At 41.6% G+C, this 23,678-nt stretch overlaps 1 protein-coding gene across 1 annotated transcript in view; it reads left to right on the top strand.

Moving 5' to 3' along the window:
• The window catches only part of CAVIN1 (caveolae associated protein 1), a 104,783-nt gene extending 81,567 nt beyond the window's left edge, over positions 1-23,216 (top strand). The window contains exon 2 of the mRNA XM_073572338.1: positions 20,080-23,216. Within this exon, the coding sequence (XP_073428439.1) occupies positions 20,080-20,745 (666 nt within the window). The 3' untranslated portion in view covers positions 20,746-23,216. The remainder of the gene's footprint in view (positions 1-20,079) is intronic.
• The last annotated feature ends 462 nt before the right edge of the window (positions 23,217-23,678 follow it).

A 23,678-nucleotide genomic window follows, 5' to 3' on the forward strand; every position in this document is an offset into this window, starting at 1 on the left:
TATCATTATACTGCCTTATAAATTAAAATATCTCCCATGCTCTGCCCCTGAATAAATAATTGCCCCTCAAAGCTCTTCCTGCTCAAAATATGCCCCCCACACGCTGCCCATCACTAAAATATCACCCCAAACTGCCCCTTTCCATATCTCACCCACAATACTCCTCTCCATAATATCACCCCAAACTGTCCATTTCCATATCTCAACCACAATGTCTCTCTGCGTAATGTTCCCACTTCCCCTCGCCCCTTTCACATTCCTCTAGTAACCCCATAATATGCTCCATTGCCCCATAATGAACCCTCACAGTAGCCCCAACATTCCTTTTCCTCCCACCCGGCTACCTCATCTAAAATGAAAACACATTTCCTCTTCGGCTCCTCCTCTAGCATTTACCAGTGCCCACCGCGTTCTCACCAGTTCTGCGGCCTCGGCTGCAGCGTTATGAGGTCAGTAGCGTACTGACATCATCATGCCATTGCGCGTCGCTGCCAAGGCTAACAGGCGCTCTTCTCTTCCCCAGGCCCGGCGCAACACAGTATTGAAATGTATTTGTGTCTTTGTGTCATCAGCTATATGACAAAGAGATCAGCGTCACCAGACAGCTCCACGGGCCGCACAACATCCCCAGGGGACCACATGTGTATCCGTATGTTGTGCAGGCCTGCATTAGACTTGTGCAGAGAATTTTGCATGTTAGGGTACTGTCACACTTAGCGATGTACCAGCGATCCCGACCAGCGATTTGGCGCCGTCAGGATCGCTGGTGCATCGCTAAGTGGTCGCTAGTGAGCTGCCACACAGGCAGATCTCACCAGTGACATCGCAGCGGTCGGGGGTCGCTACTTACCTGTCACATTAGGCGATCCTGACGTCCTCCCGCCCGGCTCCACGCTCGTCGCTCGTCTCCACAGCAGGAAGCCCAGTAGGAAGCTGACGACGAGAAATGGTCCTGGACGTTCTCGCGCGATCAGCGATAATCAGCGGGGGAGCCGGTTGTAGGTAAGTATCAGACATAGCGATATCGCTAGCAATATCGCTATAACGTCACAAGTTATAGCGATATTGCTAAGTGTGACAGTACCTTTAGGAGCATGCTTGATTTTATTTCTAAGCTCCCACTAGTGGTGAGTGCTGGCAGCAAAAACACTATTGTATATCTCTATTGTATTGCAAACTGTGGCTATTTCTTACACTGATCATGTATCTAAAAAGGACTAATAGCTCATTTATAAAATAACTCAAATGAAAATTAGTCATCGTCAAAAAGAAAGAAACCCACCTGGCACTACTCTTAGGGTATGTTTCCACGATCAGTATCCGGCAGCGCTATGGACGCAGCACATGCCCGCTCCGTCCAAAGTGCTGCCGGCTTTTGAACACAGGTGATTCCTCGTGTTCATTGAACCGTGCGGAATGACCGCATCCTATACATCGTATGGGTGAGATTTATCTTGTGGAGACGGAGCGTCTCTGCAAGATAAATAGGCATGCTGCGGTCTGGAAAGACGCGCCGCATGACCGATTACACAGGGACGCCGGAGGCATTCCTGCACGCATAGTGGAGATGGGATTTCATGAAATCCCATCCACTAGGCTGTAACATCTGGACGCTGTGGGTTTGATGCTGCGGATGTATGCAGCGTCCAACCTGCAGCTTTTACTGAACGTGGAAACGTACCCTAAGAAGTGATCCACAAGGTCAGTGTTGTTTGGAGGAATCAATAAACATAACAGCAGTGTTAGGGCTCATTCAGAAGTTCAGTTGCTACATACAAGTGCTATCCGTGTTTTTCACAGATAGCACTCGTACCTGTGATAGACTATGAGGCCTTTCACAAATCTGTAATTTTTCGCAGAACAAGAAGTTCATGGAAAATCATCGAGGACTGGATCAAAATTGGCAGTGCAAGTTAATGGGATCCATGAAAAAATTCGTACCACATTCAGATGACATCCAAGGGCGATCCGATTTTCACAGAGTGGATTGTCAGAATGGAGAATGTAGAGAAACTTGTCATTAATTTCTCCATGTATGAGAATAATGTATACAATTTGGACCACACTTTAAGTCTGATCATAATAATCTGTCTGTTTTTCTCATACGTGGAAAAATCAAATGTCTGAATGAGCCCTCACTCAACTTCCTTGAAACATTAATCCAAAAGTGCATTTTGAAGACATCTAAAGTGGTGCTAACCAAAATGCTTTGTATTCAGTAGTGCTTGAAAAAATAGAAACCTTGCAATTTTCTACCTGGCCACTGGGGCTATTTTAGAGTGTTACAGCCTGTTCTTTAATAAGACTTTTCAGAAGTCTCATTTTCATCAGAGGCAGGTAACACCTTTATACTCAGCTTCCACCATTTACCGTAGGTGATGCCGCAGATTCCTCTACTTCCCCTCCCTTCACCATGACATTTGCACGCATTCATTAGACAGTTCATGAGTTGAGTCTGTTCTGTTCATTGCAGCTAATGTCCATGTGATGTTTCCTGAAAGAACAGGAGGCATGAATGTAGAATAGACCCTGTGGTCAGTGTGAAAATTGCAAGATTTCTATTTTTTTTTAATACTGATCATGATCTATCTATCTATATACAGTGGGGAAAAAAAGTATTTAGTCAGTCAGCAATAGTGCAAGTTCCACCACTTAAAAAGATGAGAGGCGTCTGTAATTTACATCATAGGTAGACCTCAACTATGGGAGACAAACTGAGAAAAAAAAATCCAGAAAATCACATTGTCTGTTTTTTTTTCATTTTATTTGCATATTATGGTGGAAAATAAGTATTTGGTCAGAAACAAGCAATCAAGATTTCTGGCTCTCACAGACCTGTAACTTCTTCTTTAAGAGTCTCCTCTTTCCTCCACTCATTACCTGTAGTAATGGCACCTGTTTAAACTTGTTATCAGTATAAAAAGACACCTGTGCACACCCGCAAACAGTCTGACTCCAAACTCCACTATGGTGAAGACCAAAGAGCTGTCAAAGGACACCAGAAACAAAATTGTAGCCCTGCACCAGGCTGGGAAGACTGAATCTGCAATAGCCAACCAGCTTGGAGTGAAGAAATCAACTGTGGGAGCAGTAATTAGAAAGTGGAAGACATACAAGACCACTGATAATCTCCCTCGATCTGGTGCTCCACGCAAAATCCCACCCCGTGGGGTCAGAATGATCACAAGAACGGTGAGCAAAAATCCCAGAACCACGCGGGGGGACCTAGTGAATGAACTGCAGAGAGCTGGGACCAATGTAACAAGGCCTACCATAAGTAACACACTACGCCACCATGGACTCAGATCCTGCAGTGCCAGACGTGTCCCACTGCTTAAGCCTGTACATGTCCGGGCCCGTCTGAAGTTTGCTAGCGAGCATTTGGATGATCCAGAGGAGTTTTGGGAGAATGTCCTATGGTCTGATGAAACCAAACTGGAACTGTTTGGTAGAAACACAACTTGTCGTGTTTGTAGGAAAAAGAATACTGAGTTGCATCCATCAAACACCATACCTACTGTAAAGCATGGTGGTGGAAACATCATGCTTTGGGGCTGTTTCTCTGCAAAGGGGCCAGGACGACTGATCCGGGTACATGAAAGAATGAATGGGGCCATGTATCGTGAGATTTTGAGTGCAAACCTCCTTCCATCAGCAAGGGCATTGAAGATGAAACGTGGCTGGGTCTTTCAACATGACAATGATCCAAAGCACACCGCCAGGGCAACGAAGGAGTGGCTTCGTAAGAAGCATTTCAAGGTCCTGGAGTGGCCTAGCCAGTCTCCAGATCTCAACCCTATAGAAAACCTTTGGAGGGAGTTGAAAGTCCGTCTTGCCAAGCGAAAAGCCAAAAACATCACTGCTCTAGAGGAGATCTGCATGGAGGAATGGGCCAACATACCAACAACAGTGTGTGGCAACCTTGTGAAGACTTACAGAAAACGTTTGACCTCTGTCATTGCCAACAAAGGATATATCACAAAGTATTGAGATGATATTTTGTTTCTGACCAAATACTTATTTTCCACCATAATATGCAAATAAAATGAAAAAAAAAACAGACAATGTGATTTTCTGGATTTTTTTTTCTCAGTTTGTCTCCCATAGTTGAGGTCTACCTATGATGTAAATTACAGACGCCTCTCATCTTTTTAAGTGGTGGAACTTGCACTATTGCTGACTGACTAAATACTTTTTTTCCCCACTGTATATATATACAGTTATTATACAGTTAATACCCAAACTTGATTTAAACAGTAGGTCGTTTTCTGATGCCCATTTCCTTAAACGCTTTGGATGTGATGTAACACTGCTGTCTTTAGAGAACCCACAACTAATTCTGGCCACAAGGCAAATGACCTCAAAATCCTCAAGTGTTCTGTAAGAAACAAAGATCTGTTTACTTGCATTAGTAATTAATTTGCAAGTATGTTCTAGAAATGCTGTCACATTTTCACGCCTAGGGAGAGCATTTCTATTCTGCTACCTGGGATTTCAGTGAGCATGAAATGCCAAAAGCAGCAAATGAACTTCAATAGCCTTGTTGTATTAGGTCTAAATTAAATGGAACCTTACCTGTCATATCCACAAACAATATTATCCTGCAGATATAGGGTTAATCTGCAAGTTAACAGCGTTATAATGCTGGCTGTACAGCCGCCTTACTGAATGCACGGCTACCTAGAGGAAATTAACTTTATTCCTCCTGGGAGCCACCTGTTATCAGTCATAAAAGCGTACCTGTAGTGCCTAAAACCATCGTTCCCAGCACTGAGTGACGACTGTAGACACGCTCCAGCACTTTGAATGACAGCTGTACAAAGCGAGCTGTCACTCACAGTATTGGGGCGTATGTACAGACGCTGCTCTAAGTGCTGTGGACGCTGACTGAAGCTGCTACGGGCAAGACTTTATGGCTCCCAGTCATTTTTGGCATAGGCACACGCCACTGATAAGATGTGCCCAAATCATTAAGTAAGTGGATTAAAGGGCTGGTCCGAAACTAACATTTATTTTATTCCTACACTGTGCCGCTAACTATAGACCTGTCTCTAATCTTTCCTTCATCTCTAAACTCCTGGAATGCCTGGTCCACTCCCGTCTTATCCGTTTTCTCTTTGATAACTCTCTCCTCGACCCTCTCCAATACAGTTTCCGCTCTTTACACTCTACTGAAACTGCCCTCACTAAAGTCTCTAATGATCTACTAACAGCTAAATCTAATGGTCATTACTCCATGCTAATTCTCTTGGATCTCTCTGCAGCATTCGACACGGTGGATCATCAGCTCCTCCTCACTATGCTCCGTTCCATTGGCCTCAAGGACACCGTTCTCTCCTGGTTCTCTTCCTATCTCTCTGACCGCTCCTTTACTGTATCTTTTGCTGGTTCCTCCTCCTCTCACCTTCCCCTTACTGTTCGGGTTCCTCAAGGATCGGTTCTAGGCCCCCTCCTCTTCTCCTTGTACACTGCCCCTATTGGTCAAGCAATCAGTAGATTTGGTTTCCAGTACCATCTCTATGCTGATGACACCCAATTATACGCTTCTTCTCCTGACATCACGCCAGCCTTTCTAGAAAACACCGGCGATTGTGTAAACGCTGTGTCTAACATCATGTCCTCACTATATCTGAAACTGAACCTGTCAAAGACTGAACTCCTTGTGTTTCCTCCCTCTACTAATGTACCTATACCCGGCATTGCCATTTCTGTGTGTGGTTCCACTATTACTCCCCAGCAACATGCCCGCTGTCTTGGGGTCATACTTGACTCTGAGCTTTCCTTTGCCCCCCACATTCGATCACTGGCTCGCTCTTGTCATCTGCACCTCAAAAACATTTCTAGAATTCGACCTTTTCTTACTTTTGAGTCTGCAAAAACTCTTACTGTTTCTCTTATTCATTCTCGTCTCGACTATTGTAACTCTCTTCTAATCGGTCTCCCTCTTACCAAACTCTCCCCTCTCCAATCTGTCTTGAATGCTGCAGCCAGGATCATATTCCTCGCCAATCGTTACACCGATGCCTCTACCTTGTACCAGTCATTACGCTGGCTACCTATCCACTCCAGAATTCAGTACAAACTTATTACCCTCACCCACACAGCTCTTCATGGCTCAGCACCACCCTACATCTCCTCCCTTGTTTCAGGATACCACCCTACCCGCGTCCTCCGTTCTGCTGATGACCTGAGGTTAGCATCCTCAATAATCAGAACCTCCCACTCCCGTCTCCAAGACTTTACACGTGCTGCGCCAATTCTTTGAAATGCACTTCCCAGGTCAATACGATTAGTCCCCAATCCCCACAAGTTTAAGCGTGCCCTGAAAACGCATTTATTCAGACTGGCCTATCGCCTCAACACATTAACCTAATCTTTCCCTAGGTGGCACAGTCAAAAGTTTTACCATAACCAGGTTCCCCGCATCATGTTCCCACATGCTTTATGCATCCATTAGCCCTCTGTGTCTGTACTGTTACACACTTAACATTATGGCTGGTCCATACAATCAGGGCAATTGTTACCACCCACCTTTCGTGTCTCCCCTTTTTCCTCATAGATTGTAAGCTTGCGAGCAGGGCCCTCATTCCTCTTGGTATTTGTTATAATCTATGTGATTATTGTTATGCTGTAATGTCTATTGTCTGTACAAATCCCCTCTGAAATGTAAAGTGCTGCGGAATATGTCGGCGATATAAAAATAAAATTTACAGTATTACGGTATTATTATTATTCCTAAATGTGCTTCTATTTGATATCATAATCTAATCTCTTTTCTAATATAGTTGAATTAAAAAGTCCTAACTGCTTTATTTTTTTTTTATCTTGTTCATTTTTCATGATGCTTCATTTGAGAACCCCCAGGGGATACTCAAATAAGCCATCAACAGACGGCAAAAGCTACAGTCACAGCTTCTGCCACCACACTGAAACAAAGTGCCAATGACGCCCGTTTAGGGGCTGGGCTTGTCCCTGCTCTACTTAGCATGCGTCGCTTCTTAATTCTGATACATGCTCAGTATGATCTTGTCACTGTGAAGCATGCACAGTGACAGTGCCCTCCCTCATAGTGTTGAGCCCGCAAGAGAGTGCACTGTCAGTACACATTGTAATGAAAAAACCTGGTGAGCTGACACCAGCAACACCCCTTCAAGTGTGTACTCAAAGTGCCTTCTCTTGACGGCTGATCACTTTTGAAAAGAGCCAGCAAGCGAGCTCACTGTCACTGTGAAAATTGCACAGTGACAAAATCTTACTGCGCATATGTTATAATTGACACTCGACATATCCTCATTAGAGCAGGGAGTGGCCCAGCCACTGACCCTGAAAAGGATGTCACTGATAACTAATCATTTCAGGGAGGGGGCAGAGGCTGTGGCAGTGACCGCAACCTCTGAACCCTGATGACTGCTCAAACAAGAAGGTACAAAAAGATAAAAAAATGAAAAATAAAAATCAGATAACATAATGACGTAACGATAGGAAATTTTTAATTAAAGTATATTAGAAAAGAGATTAGATTATGGTATTAAATAGAGATTTAGGATTAAAATAAATGTTGAAAATAAATAGCAACAGCATGAATGTCACAACCCCTACAAGGGGAAAACATGGTCTAGCGAGGCCATTTTCCCCCTTTTAAGGGTTGTGACATTCATGCTGTCGCTAGTTATTTTCAATATATATATATACATACATATATAATAAAGCTATGTTTTAGTGAATCCTTGAAGCTGGACTTTTTCTGCATTCGGTTCATATTCGTGCTGCACTGCTGGTTTCCCTGGCTTTGGATTCCTCCGTGGGTGAGCTGACTTATTTTGGACTTTTCTCTTAAAATAAATGATAGTTTCAAACCACCCCTTTAAAGAATTTGGTGTTTCTTATTCCTGCACTCCCCTCATTTGAAGTGGTGTACAAAACTCCAGTCTTAATGAATCATGTATTTTTAATTATGTAAAGAGATTTTCTTTTTTTTTGCTAAAGGCTGGTTTCACACTTGTGTTTTTTTGCGCTGTATTTTAGCGCTAAAAAACGCATGCGCTTTTTCCCCTATATTTTGCATGGGGTGCGCTTATGTGCGCATACACATGCGTTTGTATGCACTTTTACGCGCATGCGTTTTTTTGTGGTGTGCGCTCGGGCGCACAAAATGCATCCTGTTGCATTTTTTGGATATCCGACTTGCCTCAAAAAAACGCATGCGCGCGCATTGCGTTTTTTTACAGCAAGACACCCATTGTAAGTCTATGGGTGCGCATACGTGCGCATTGGCATGCTCATGTATGCGTTTTTTTGCGCATGCGTTTTTTTGTTGACCATTGGTTAGCCAATGGAAATTAGGGGTTTGGGTTAGAGTTAGGGTTAGTTAAGGGGGTTTAGGGTTAGGGTTTGGGTTAGGGTTAGTATGGTTTGGTTAAGGGTTAGGGTTAGTTAGGGTTAGGGTTTGGGTTTGGTTAAGGGTTGGGGTTAGTAGGGTTTGGTTAAGGGTTAGGGTTAGGGTTAGTATGGTTTGGTTAAGGGTTAGGGTTAGTATGGTTTGGTTAAGGGTTAGTAAAGTCATGGTTTGGGTTAGTGTTAAATCCTAACCCTATCTTGATTTTTTTGGTGAGGCCAACTAATGTTGGAAAAAAACGCAAACGCGGTAAAAACGCACTAAAAACGCATACAAACGCATAAAAACGCTGCGTTTTTTCATGCATGCGCATAAAAATGCTTGAAAAAAACGCAGCATTTGTATGCGTTTGTATGCGTTTTTTCCATGCGTTTTTTTGCGGGAAAAACGCGCTGCAAAAAAAAGCAAGTGTGAAAGTAGCCTTAGACATGATTTTTTTTAGCCAGGAAATCCACATAAAAACTCAGTAGTAAAATTTGAAGCATTTTTTTTCTAGCAAAATCACCGAGAGTTTTTATGTTGTAGAAAAAAGCTGCACCGTAGTTGTGTTTTTCCATTGAAATCCATAGGAAGATTATTCAGAGTATTTGAACCATTTTTTTCATGTGGCTTTTGGAAAAGAATCTACTAAAAATCTACATAAAAACTATGTGTGAACATACCCTTAGTACTGTCTGCCTCACCTGCAGTTTTAGCGGCTCTGTCCTAGGAGTTCATGTGTTAATTTGTTCCCCGCTATGTTCCTCACTCTTGTGATCAGACACCCAGTGCAGTAAGGGAGTTGAGTTACAATGGGTTAACCCCACTACTGAGCAGGAATGTGTGTGTTGATATTCAAATCTGCCAGGCGAATACATTACACCCCCAATATACGTTACAGCTGTTCAATGTCCAGTCAGGCCCTGGCACACATGGTATGTGTTGCCTAGCTACTAAACCCCTTCTTTAATGCAAAGGGGGCTCCCATTTTGAGAAGCATACAGTAATCCAGTGTTCATCTTAATGCTGGGTGAATGTACATTAAAGGCTATATTATTAAACATGAAATGTATTTCTGATCATGGGATTAGCTTTAGTTTACATCTGCCTGGGAGGTTTTGTTCCATGCAGCATTACTTTTTTGGGCAAAATGATGGACACGATAATAGAACCATGTGGACCCCGTGTAGTTTGTCGCATGACAGAGCTGCCCCTTCCTTTGACAGAACAGAAAATAATGATAATGCAGATGTTAAACCTACTGAAGGGACTGGTAAGAGGCTCATCAGGGATTTTTAGCGTATGCAAAAAATTTTTTCCATTTCATCAATTTTTTTTAATCAGATTTTTATCAATCTCTGGTCACTTTGCCAGTTTTTTTCCATCATTTTCATCAGTTTTTTTGCTTACTAGAAGTTTTCTCAAACTTCTATAACTGAACAAACATGAAAATCAGACAATACATGGATGGCATACATTGAGTTTGTATGTTCTCCCCGTACTTGCGTTGGTTTCCTCCGGGTACTCTGGTTTCCTCCAACATTCCAAAAGACATACAGTTAGGGAATTTAGATTGTGAGCCCCATCGGGGACAGTGATGATAATGTGCGCAAACTGTAAAGCGCTGCGGAATATGTTAGCACTATATAAAAATAAAGATTATTATTATTATTATTATTATTAAGGCATCTGAGTGCTGTCCAATTTTTTCATGTACCCATAGAATTCCAATGGTGATTTTGATCCATGACTTGTGTGGTCGATCAGCTCACTTGGCTGTACATAGAGGTAGACACAGGAACACTGTCTCTTTAAATCTTCCACTGGTTTATTAAAAGTACTGCATAAACCAGTGCAATGTTAGCAAAAACAAACCTGGCATTCTTGGCCTAAAAGGAAAACAAAAACATAATGTATGGCAAAGTCCTTGTTACTACAGGAATCTGCCCCCTTTAGGAACAAACAACAAAAGGTTCAGCTTTCCTTAGAGGGAACTTGTCAGCAGGATTGTGCACAGTAACCTACACACAGTGTCAGGTTGGTGCCGTTATACTGATTACAATGATTTCTTGGTTGATGGAATCCGTCTTGTGGTTGTTGTGTAATCTTTATTTTCAGTTTTGAGTTAATGATATGCTTGTGCTCCGGGGCGGCCTGTGCGGGGGTCTTCATGTGGTGCTCCGATTAAGTATTCATCTGTACGGCTTCTGACAGGTCACTAATCCCTCACTGACCTGCCCCTAGTTTACATAATGAATAATATATACAGTACAGACCAAAAGTTTGGACACTCCTTCCCATTCAAAGAGTTTTCTTTATTTTCATGACTATGAAAATTGTAGATTCACTCTGAAGGCATCATAACTATGAATTAACACATGTGGAATTATATAACAAAAAAGTGTGAAACAACTGAAAATATGTCTTACATTCTAGGTTCTTCAAAGTAGCCACCTTTTGCTTTGATTACTGCTTTGCACACTCCTGGCATTCTCTTGATGAGCTTCAAGAGGTAGTCACCAGAAATGGTTTTCACTTCACAGGTGTGCCCTGTCAGGTTTAATAAGTGGGATTTCTTGCCTTATAAATGGGGTTGGGACCATTAGTTGTGTTGTGCAGAAGTCTGGTGGATACACAGCTGATAGTCCTACTGAATAGACTGTTAGAATTTGTATTATGGCAAGAAAAAGACAGCTAAGTAAAGAAAAACGAGTGGCCATCATTACTTTAAGAAATGAAGGTCAGTCAGTCCGAAAAATTGGGAAAACTTTGAAAGTGTCCCCAAGTGCAGTGGCAAAAGCCATCAAGCGCTACAAAGAAACTGGCTCACATGATGACCACCCCAGGAAAGGAAGACCAAGAGTCACCTCTGTTGTGGAGGATAAGTTCATCCAAGTCACCAGCCTCAGAAATCGCAGGTTAACAGCAGCTCAGATTAGAGACCAGATCAATGCCACACAGAGTTCTAGCAGCAGACACATCTCTACAACAACTGTTAAGAGGAGACTTTGTGCAGCAGGCCTTCATGGTAAAATAGCTGCTAGGAAACCACTGCTAAGGACAGGCAAAAGCAGAAGAGACTTGTTTGGGCTACAGAACACAAGGAATGGACATTAGACCAGTGGAAATGTGTGCTTTGGTCTGATGAGTCCAAATTTGAGATCTTAGGTTCCAACCACCGTGTCTTTGTGCGACGCAGAAAAGGTGAACGGATGGACTCTACATGCCTGGTTCCCACCATGAAGCATGGAGGAGGAGGTGTGATGGTGTGGGGGTGCTTTGCTGGTGACACTGTTGGGGATTTATTAAAAATTGAAGGCATACTGAACCAGCATGGCTATCACAGCATCTTGCAGCGACATGCTATTCCATCCGGTTTACGTTTAGTTGGACCATCATTTATTTTTCAACAGGACAATGACCCCAAACACACCTCCAGGCTGTGTAAGGGCTATTTGACCAAGAAGAAGAGTGATGGGGTGCTACGCCAGATGACCTGGCCTCCACAGTCACCAGACCTGAACCCAATCAAGATGGTTTGGGGTGAGCTGGACCGCAGAGTGAAGGCAAAAGTGCCAACAAGTGCTAAGCATCTCTGGGAACTCCTTCAAGACTGTTGGAAGACCATTTCCGGTGACTACCTTTTGAACTTCATAAAGAGAATGCCAAGAGTGTGCAAAGCAGTAATCAAAGCAAAAGGTGGCTACTTTGAAGAACCTAGAATATAAGACATATTTTCAGTTGTTTCACACTTTTTTGTTAATTATATAATTCCACATGTGTTAATTCATTATTATTATTATTTATTATTATAGCGCCATTTATTCCATGGCGCTTTACATGTGAGGAGGGGTATACATAATACATACAAGTACAGTAATCTTAAACAATACAAGCCACGACTGGTACAGGATGAGCGAGGACCCTGCCCGCGAGGGCTCACAATCTACAATGGGATGGGTGAGGATACAGTAGGCGAGGGTAGAGATGGTCGTGGAGCGGTTTGGTGGATTGGTGGTTACTGCAAGTTGTAGGCTTGTCGGAAGACGTAGGTCTTCAAGTTCTTTTTGAAGGTTTTCATGGTAGGCGAGAGTCTGATATGTTGTGGTAGAGAGTTCCAGAGTAGAGGGGATGCACGGGAGAAATCTTGTATGAGATGGTGGGAAGAGGAGATAAGAGGGGAGTACAGAAGGAGATCTTGTGAGGATCGGAGGTTTTGTGCAGGTAAGTACCGGGAGACTAGGTCACAGATGTACGGAGGACTCAGGTTGTGGATGGCTTTGTATGTCATGGTTAGGGTTTTGAACTGAAGTCTTTGGGTATTGGGGAGCCAGTGCAGGGATTGACAGAGGGGAGAGGCCGGGGAATAGCAGGGGGACAGGTGGATTAGTCGGGCAGCAGAGTTAAGAATAGATTGGAGGGGTGCGGGAGTGTTAGAGGGGAGGCCACAGAGCAGGAGGTTGCAGTAGTCAAGGCGGGAGATGATGAAGGCATGGACTAGGGGTTTTGCAGATTCTTGGTTGAGGAATGTACGGATCCATGAAATAATTCATAGTTTTGATGCCTTCAGAGTGAATCTACAACTTTCATAGTCATGAAAATAAAGAAAACTCTTTGAATGAGAAGGTGTGTCCAAACTTTTGGTCTGTACTGTGTGTGTGTGTATATATATATATATATATATATATATATACAGTGCCTACAAGTAGTATTCAACCCCCTGCAGATTTAGCAGGTTTGATAAGATGCAAATAAGTTAGAGCCTTCAAACTTCAAACAAGAGCAGGATTTATTAACAGATGCATAAATCTTAAAAAAACAAAAAATTATGTGGCTCAGTTAAATTTTAATACATTTTAAACATAAAAGTGTGGGTCAATTATTATTCAACCCCTAGGTTTAATATTTTGTGGAATAGCTCTTGTTTGCAATTACAGCTAATAATCGTCTTTTATAAGACCTGATTAGGCCGGCACAGGTCTCTGGAGATATCTTGGCCCACTCCTCCATGCAGATCTTCTCCAAGTTATCTAGGTTCTTTGGGTGTCTCATGTGCACTTTAATCTTGAGCTCCTTCCACAAGTTTTCAATTGGGTTAAGGTCAGGAGACTGACTAGGCCACTGCAACACCTTGATTTTTTCCCTCTCGAACCAGGCCTTGGTTTTCTTGGCTGTGTGCTTTGGGTCGTTGTCTTGTTGGAAGATGAAATGACGACCCATCTTAAGATTCTTGATGGAGGAGCGGAGGTTCTTGGTCAAAATCTCCAGGTAGGCCGTGCTATCCATCTTCCCATGGATGCGGACCAGATGGCCAGGCCCCTTGGCTGAGAAACAGCCCCACAGCATGATGCTGCCACCACCTTGCTTGACTGTAGGGATGGTATTCTTGGGGTCGTATGCAGTGCCATCCAGTCTCCAAACGTCACATGTGTGGTTGGCACCAAAGATCTCGATCTTGGTCTCATCAGACCAGAGAACCTTGAACCAGTCTGTCTCAGAGTCCTCCAAGTGATCATGAGCAAACTGTAGACGAGCCTTGACATGACGCTTTGAAAGTAAAGGTACCTTACGGGCTCGTCTGGAACGGAGACCATTGCGGTGGAGTACGTTACTTATGGTATTGACTGAAACCAATGTCCCCACTGCCATGAGATCTTCCCGGAGCTCCTTCCTTGTTGTCCTTGGGTTAGCCTTGACTCTTCGGACAAGCCTGGCCTCGGCACGGGAGGAAACTTTTAAAGGTTGTCCAGGCCGTGGAAGGCTAACAGTAGTTCCATAAGCCTTCCACTTCCGGATGATGCTCCCAACAGTGGAGACAGGTAGGCCCAACTTCTTGGAAAGGGTTTTGTACCCCTTGCCAGCCTTGTGACCCTCCACGATCTTGTCTCTGATGGCCTTGGAATGCTCCTTTGTCTTTCCCATGTTGACCATGTATGAGTGCTGTTCACAAGTTTGGGGAGGGTCTTAAATAGTCAGAAAAGGCTGGAAAAAGAGATAATTAATCCAAACATGTGAAGCTCATTGTTCTTTGTGCCTGAAATACTTCCTAATACTTTAGGGGAACCAAACAGAATTCTGGTGGTTTGAGGGGTTGAATAATAAATGACCCTCTGAATAAACTTTTCACAATTTAAGAAAAAATTAAACAAAGAAATAACATTATTTTTTGCTGCAGTGCATTTCACACTTCCAGGCTGATCTACAGTCCAAATGTCACAATGCCAAGTTAATTCCGAATGTGTAAACCTGCTAAATCTGCAGGGGGTTGAATACTACTTGTAGGCACTGTATATATATATATATATATATATATATATATGTATAAAGCTCAATGAGTGTGTGTATGTTTGTATGTACAGTATGTACAGAATGTGTGTACACAAAATATTGCACAGTCACACGTCTGGACCCCGAGAGTGTCATAGGCTATGTTGTGAGGTGAAATTTTAACCCCGCTCATACCAATTCACCAAACAATTTTGCCCCTATCTACATAATGGGGGAAAAAGTGAAAGGAAAAGTGTTGGAGGCAAATTGACAGCTGCCAGATGTGAACAAGGGGGACTTAAAGAATGAGAGTGATGGTGCCAAAGAGTATATACCGTACAGTTGCTAAGGTGGGGCCCTGACATAGGATACTCACCACACACGGGGATATGAACACACACACAAAATGCGCCACACACTACCACGTGCTTCAACCCATATACCACCCTCAGCACACATTTCACCACACATACACCAACCTTCCCACGTAAGAGTCAAAACACAAAAGTTGCCACTCAAAACTCGCCACACTGTCCCAGAGCTGTTTAAAAGATGAAAAATGAGCTGTGATTGGTTGCTATCAGCAACAGTTTTCTTTGTAGACAGTTGTGGTAACTGAGGCCTATTATTCTTATCATTTCTATGGTGTTATCATCCTTCTGTAAAGCTGGAAATAACACAATTTATTACCATGCCAACACAGACCACCCTCTGACACAGACTGCAGGGGGAGCCCAGTATCACACAGGATAGGATTAGATACACAGCTCAGCAGTCAGTATCACACAGGATAGGATTAGATATACAGCTCAGCAGTCAGTATCACACAGGAGAGGATTGGACACACGGCTCAGCAGTCAATATCACACAGGATAGGATTAGATACACTACTCAGCAGACAGTATCACACAGAATAGGATTAGATACACTGCTCAGCAGTCAGTATCACACAGGATGGGATTAGATACACGGCTGAGCAGTCAGTAACACACGATAGGATTAGATACACAGCTCAGCAGAAAGTATCACACAGGAGAGGATTAGGTACACAGCTCAGCAGACATTATCACACAGGATAGTGTTAGATACACAGCTCAGAAACAGGATGTGCCAAAGGAGAGGACATTTTCATTCCAAGAATTCCACTCATTCCATCTGATTTGTTTTTTTATTTTAAACGCCTCCAGTTTCCAGTTCAACTGCTATTTGCAATGTCCATTAACAATGCTCAGGGACAGTCCTTCAAAGTAGTAGGGATCAATTTAAGTAGTAGGGATCGATTTGCATTCTCCATGCTTTTCTCATGGTCAACTTTACGTGATCTGTTCAAGAGTTGGAACTGCCAAAAATCTGTTCATCTTTGCACCGAAAGGAAAAACCAAACATGTTGTTTATCAAAAGGCTCTTGAATGAGTTGAAAATAAAATACTATCAATACTTGGGTAATCGTTTAGTTAATTTGTGTTGCAAATCTATAGTGTTGAATATATGATGTGAAATGTTTTTATGTGCAATATAATCATTATAATTTGTTATAACTAACCACAGTTGGTTACTATGCCCAGGCAACGCCGGGCTCTTCAGCTAATATATATATACAGTATATATATATATATATATATATATATATATATATATATACACTTACGGATCTGTCAAAAATTAAGAGGCCACTTCACAGTTTTATAACAATCAGCTTCTCTACATGTGTGACAGCCATTCCATTCCAGTGTCAGTTGAATTCCAGCCAGACCACACCTCATTCTACTTAATGTGCTTCTGATTAGGTGATCACCTGAACCAAATCTTATTTAACAAAGGAAAGTATAAAAAACCCTGCTGTAGTGTTCACAATCCTCTTGCAATAGGACAAGCTGGATGGCCAAACAAGTGCTAGTAATATCCCAAAAGTAATAGGAATGAAAAATAACTTTTAGGCTGTTTGCTCACGTTGCGTTTTTTTAAGCGTTTACGCCGGATCAGACGCTTCAGAAACGCTTAAAATAAGCATCCCATTCATTTTAATGCATTTTGGCCTTTTTGTGCCAATTGATGCGTTTTTTTCCGCATAGGAAACGCTTAGCAGCTAAAAATGCAGCATGTTCATTATTTTCCGCATAAGTCCGCGCTTTTAGCTATTTCCTATGAGTCCAGAAGACGCGCGGAAAAAACAAATCAAAAACGTGCGGATTTTAAGCAAAAACCGAGCAAAAGGCGAAAATAAAAAAATAATAAAAACGCAGAAAAAAAACGCGTGTTTTTTGGGAAGGAGTCCGGTTTTGTGTCAGGTTTTAAACGCTAACATGGGCACATAGCCTTAACCATGCCAAAGGAGTTGAATAGAATAGGAAGTGAGAAAAAGCAGGGCTCAATTCTGGCTTTACTAGCATAGTGATGGGTGTCGCTGGTCTGGGTTCCGATGCCTCCCATCTTCTTATGATCGCTGCCCTCCTGCTTGCTTCACAGGCTCCCCGGCATCGCGCTCCTGCGCAGGCGTACTTATCTGCCCTGTTGAGGGCAAAGCAGAGTACTGCAGTGCGCAGGGAAAGGTCAGAGAGGCCCAACGCCTACGCACTGCAGTACTCTGCTCTGCCCTCAACAGGGCAGATAAGTACGTCTGCGCAGCAGCGCAATGCAGGAGGGCGTCATCGTAAGAAGATGGGAGGCACCAGACCCGGAACTGCTACACCCATCGGACCGCACCGAACCGCCGCCCCCCCGGGTGAGTATAATAAAACTTATTTTTGTTCTTCTTCAGCAGGTCGCACAGGGGCTCATCTACAGCATTATAGAATGCTGTAATCAAGCCGTGAAAGGCGGTGGCCGCATCTTATATCAGCCAAACCTAGTTCCCTTTAAAAAAAAGAAAAAGTCATTTGCTAGAAGTTTTTTTTTCACTTGGTCTAAATGCCTCTGTTCTCCTGAATCTGTGATGGTTTTTGAGAACCTCTCAGTTCCGAAGAAATGGTCCTCTCTTCCTTGTGTTTAAATTCAGTCTATAGCCAAAGGAGCGGTAGCCTCAACTCCTCTTTGGGCATGTTCATAAAGATCACACCCCCTTGGCTAACAAAACTAGGTTTAGATGTAAGAAAGAGGAAGCCATATGGAGGGGCAAAGGAAGAAAAACACGTCAGATTCAGGTAGCACAGCAGTATTTACACCAATTTAAAATAATGTCATATTCATGGCAAGTGACAGGTAAGCTGTCATGGAGAACATAGGTTTGTACATAGTGTGGCACAGAGATCCCGTCTGCTAGATTATTGACTGTAGTATAAAATAAAAATACAATGTGTTAGAACTTTGGGGACCAGTAATAAGATATGATGACACCCACCTATACCGGTCTACAGCAACACAGCCCCAAACCAGGATTAACATACTCCTGTCCTGACACTCCGGGGCCTATTTATCAGATTCTCTACCACCTCTACTATAACAACCGAAGCTTCTTCTCTGACATTTTCTGTTGGTGAAAACAATGAACAGCTTGTAAGATGTATATACCGTATACATATATATCCTGCAGATCTTGTCACTGTAGAGGTAGAGCTGAGCCATGAGACCCTCCTTATAAAGCAGCTCCGGGGATTGTGTGGGACAAAGCTACATTTTTGGGTCTACAGAGATTTCTGGCATGGGACAGGAGTGGAAAATAATACGGTATGCCCCTGGAAAAAAAAAAAAAAGAAAATGTTTCCCCAGCGGCCAGTTACTCACTGCAGAAAATTGTGAAAAGCTGGCTGCAATTTGAACTAATGAACAAAGTGAATGTGTGTCAGGCACCAAGCCTCCATGACATATGGTACTTGGTGAGTAGGATGAGGGCTACTGTTAACCCATTGCATACTGTACATTCTCCTTACTACAACCTGGGTTCTGTTTTGTAAAAGTTTATAAAGTCAACATCTCTAGCTGTGTATTATTATTATTATTATTATTTATATATTTGTGTTTAGCAGGCAATTTTTGCGATTCCTTAGGCCACATGGGATGATGCAATAACAATGGGCTTATACTGACATCATGTACATTGTAATCTTGTTGATTAATGCCCTCTAAGTACAGCCTGCACTAATACTCTATAGCAGGCTGATGATCTCCTAGGCCGCATAGGATGTTTTTACTGTTATCTAGTAGATATTTTATGATATTCACAGAGTGAGGTACTCTTTGATTGCGCAGTATATTGATTCCTTGTTGGACATGCGCTCCTTTCTCAATATACCATATGTATTTTGTCAGTTCCCCTGTTCCCATATACGCCATGATTTTTTCAATGAAGGTTTCTAATTTATTCTAATTTGGGATATTGATAGTTTCTTTACTTCTTCTGTGTTTTTCTGGCTATTCAGTGATCCATCCCTTCTAATAAGTCCTACTGTATATCGTGCATGTTACATTGTACACTGGTTACTATTGCATCATGTATTAAATACAGCACCATGGAACCAATGGTGCTTTACTAATAATAAATATGCATCTTCTTTCTGTGAATTATTTTTACTGTGTCTATATGCAGTATATTATCGGAAATTACTTTTTGACTCAAACACAAACACTTTTCCCAGTGTTTTTATGAATTCAGATGTGTTTTTGCTCTATTTCTGAATTAAATCAGATTTCATTTGGATATAAAGCTCTGAAAAAAATTAAGAGACCACCACATCAAAACCCTGTCATGGGCAGCCCATTCTCCAGACCTGAACCCCATTGAAAACCTCTGGAATGTAATCAATAGTCACAAGCTATCAAAGAACTGCTTACATTTTTGCCCCAGAAGCAGTGTGAAAGACTGGTGGAAAGCATGCCAAGACGCATGAAAGCTGTGATTAAAAATCATGGTTATTCCACAAAATATTGATTTCTGAACTCTTCCTGAGTTAAAACATTAGTATTGTTGTTTCTAAATGATTAAGAACTTGTTTTCTTAGCATTATTTGAGGTCTGAAAGCACTGTTGTTTTTTTAAATTTTGACAATTTTTCTTTGTCAGAAAAAAAATTACAAAATTTATTCCTTGGAAATTCGGAGACATGTAGTCAGAAGTTTGTAGACTAAAAGAACAATTTACATTTTACTCAAAAATATACCTATAAAGAGAAAAATCAGACAAACTGAACATTTGAAAGTGGTCTCCTAATTTTTGCCAGACCGGTATGTATATATATATATATATATATATATATATATATATATATATATATACTCCTGATTGGAATTTGTTATTGTATTTTACTTGATAAAACAATGCTAGAGAATAGAAACGTAAGTTTGGTCATTAGGATTTTTACTTTACCATAGAAGTCCACAAGAGGGAACTCTTACTTTATAAGCATGTGCTACCTTACTGTTCTGATTATACTTTACTAAAGTAACCATTATATATTTGTCATCGAAAGATAACCCAAAATAATATATATATATTTTTCTTTCTAGGATGAGGTGAAGATGCCATCCAAGCTCAGCATCAGCAAATCTCTAAAGGACACTGAAAAGCAGGAGGTTGAAGACGATGGTCAAGAGAAGGAGAACAAAGACGAACCAGAACAAATCCAGCTGTCTTCTGATGAGGAGGTTGAAGTAGAGGAAACCATTGAAGAGTCTAGAGCCGAGAAGATCAAGAGAAGTGGAATGAGAAAAGTCGATGACATAAAGAAAGCTTTCTCAAAGGAAAAGATGGAAAAGACCAAGGTTAGAACCAAAGAGAATTTGGAAAAGACCAGACAAAACCTGGAGAAAACCAGACACAACATTGAGAAGAAAATGACCAAGCTTGGAACCAAGATTGTGACAAATGAAAGGCGAGAGAAGATCAAGACCTCCAAGGACAAATTCAAAAAGTCCTTCACTCCTGACCACCCTGTCTATGCCCGTTCCAAAACAGCAGTGTACAAGGTTCCACCGTTCACTTTCTATGTCAAGAAGATCCGAGAGGGAGAAGTCGAAGTACAGGCCACAGAAATGGTGGAAGTGGGAGGAGAGTGTGAAGAGATAGAAGAGGGAACCGAGTTGCTGAGAGGAGAGAGCCCTGACCCTAATGTACTTCTTCAGATCACAGAGGACAGTGACGCTGTCTTTGCTGAGAGAAGCGACAGTGATTAGGAAGGGTTCAAAGATTTGTTACCCTTCCATTTGGACAGATCAATTTATAACCTTCACATTTCAGATACATTTTATTTCTTTTTTTCATACTCACAAATATCTTTCTTTAACTTTTTTTGCAGCTCTTTACACAAATACATGTAATCACCTTTATATTAGGCAGGCCACAATTTCAGTACTCAAAATGATTGTGTCTTTGCTATACAAATATATATAAATATATGTATAAACGCAGCACAGCCGTCTCTTATACTATCTCATTCTACTAGCACACTAGTCTCATTTACTTTAATGAGATGAAAACAGGGCGATTGTCCATTACGTGTTTATTAAAAAAAAAATGCAGTTATGACGCAGTGTCTGGAAGCATATCATTCTCTCTTAAAGGGACATTAAACAGTCATCACCTTTAGACAAAGTCTAGGATGTGATGTTTAGCTAGAAAGGTAGCACTTAGCTTACCTAGCCTATATTGCATTCAGAGTAAACGGGCAAGATTCCTTTTTGGGGGCAAAATGCCTTTCAGTAAGATATATAGCATTTTAGGCCCCATTCCTTACATTGTTGTGTCATATAAACTATCACTGGTGAAAGTGGGGAAGATTCTGCCTTTAGTAGAATGCTTTGCAGTAAGATATATAGTACATTAGACCCCAACCCTTACATAAACTTGTCGTTTCACATGAACTAGCGCTGGAGAGAGTGTAGGTGGGGACAGAGTATATATGACAATTGAGACACATATATTTTCAAGTCTTCTGTTGCATTAAACATTATACTGATTGGGCTGAGCTTTTTAATATTTAGTGCCCCTTAAAGAAGATATTAGCACATTAATAGTAATAACAACATTGAGAAATGTTTGCAGACTGATTATGGATAACCAAGACTGTGTTAGCAGTTATCACTAAAGAAAATACGTTTGGGGCTAAGTTAGAGCTAGGTTTTCTTTCCAGATCCTATGATTGACTCCAGAATTAACCTGTTTACACTATATTAAAAGGAATCTGTCAGCAGGTTTTTGCTATTTAAGTATGAGAGCAGCATATAGAGCAAATGAGCCTGATTCCAGGTATGTGTCACTTGTTACGCTGTGTTATAGTTTCAATACAATCAGTGTTTTATCAACAGAGGATTATCACTGTCTGACTAGGTCTCACGTGCAGGTCAGCCAGGATAGTCTGTGTATTCCCGTCCCCACCACTGATTGGCAGCATGCTGACAATATACAGTGTACACAGGAAGCTGCCAATCAGGGATGTGGGCGGAGTTATACACAGCTCAGCAGTATGACCACTACTACATTTACAACAGAGAAAACAGGGATTCTAGCAAAACTGCACCACACAGTCTGGTAAGTGATACATCGCTAGAATCAGGGTCCCTGACTTTACATCATGTTGCTCTCAGATTACATAGAAAAAAACTACTGATTGATTCCCTTTAAGATATGATAGATTGGTCAATAAGTGAGGTCTCAGTGAAATTTGTTATTGTAGGTCAGGTATGTTGTTTGAGTTGAGGGATGTACGTCTCAGAAATTGTATTGAAGATACATATATGTTACCATCGATAGCAAAAGGGTTTGATCATTCAGCATAGTCAAATGAGAAGTTCAGAAGGAGAACTGGGCTGTGGTCATGCTTCGAAGATAATTAGTACTAAGTTCCTGGGACTATGATGAAGCTATAAGCCTTTCCATAATATAAAATCTATATATAATAGAAGATGAGAGGCCTGCGTGTACAGATGATAGTTTTAATAAATCTGTTGTGCACATCTTAGAGCTTTGGGCTCTTGAGCAACAGGGTCAGAGTAGGACTCCTGTCTACTCCACCCGAAAATAAAAAATGTAGAACATGCTTACCGAGCTTGCCATAGGTTCCATCATTAAGCTCCTGAGATCTATCCAGGATTGCCTGGTGCTGGCACCAGCCCTGACTCTGGTTAGTAATATGACAACTGATTTACTAAAGCAAAGACCACCTAGTTGTAGTGACCGAATTACGGTCAGACTTTACAGATAGGGAACACTCAGAACACCCTGACACTTTTATAGCATGCTCGGAACTGTAGTTTTGCACCAGCTGGAGAGCCACAGGATGGGGATCCCTGCTCAATATATTATCTGTAAATGGATCTAAAAGTAGTTTACTCTATAGGCTTCGTGTGATCTTATACGAAAGACGTTGCTTCATGACTTGTGTAAATATTTTACCCTTTTTCTACCATGGGGTTCAGTGTGGCACTGTGCATTTCACTGCTTTTGATAAATACTTGTCTTGATATGGGCTGTATATGACAAATAAATTGCCTGGTGCTTTAGGAAGAATAACATAGAATGCCAAAGAGGAATCTGGAGGGATGTCGTATTTATCAATATGATAAGGATGGACAAGAAAGACAAAGCTGTCACCCAACTTGTTGAGAATAAAATCCAGTTCATCCAATAAAACCTCCTTTAACATAAATGTCACTGTCTACAGCTGTTTTTTTTGCAATAAAGACTAAATGCAGTTCACTAGACTATAGCAAGATATAACAATTCAGTTAAGGGATGAAATTCAATCTCCACCACAAAGTGGCTTTACTGCATACTAATTTATTATTGACTTCAATAGAAGCTTTACAATCAGCTCCCTCTAGTGGTGGCTGCTGACAGATAATTTGGGGGTTGGGTTTGTATTAATAATAATAATAATAATCTTTATTTATATAGCACCAACATATTTCGCAGCGCTTTACAGTTTAGAGTAACAGATTTACATTCCCTATACAGAAATTATAGGTACACTTTTTGCCTTAAGGCCCCTTTACAAATAGCAATATCGCTAGCAATATCGCTAAAACGTCACCGATTTTGTGACGCAGCAGCGATATTGCTAGCGATATCGCTACATGTGATACTTACCTCCGACCGGCTCCCCCGCTGG

The sequence above is a fragment of the Dendrobates tinctorius genome, unplaced genomic scaffold, assembly GCF_039654945.1.
Source record: "Dendrobates tinctorius isolate UK_male_01 unplaced genomic scaffold, ASM3965494v1 ptg000032l, whole genome shotgun sequence".
Taxonomy (NCBI): Eukaryota; Metazoa; Chordata; class Amphibia; order Anura; family Dendrobatidae; genus Dendrobates; species Dendrobates tinctorius.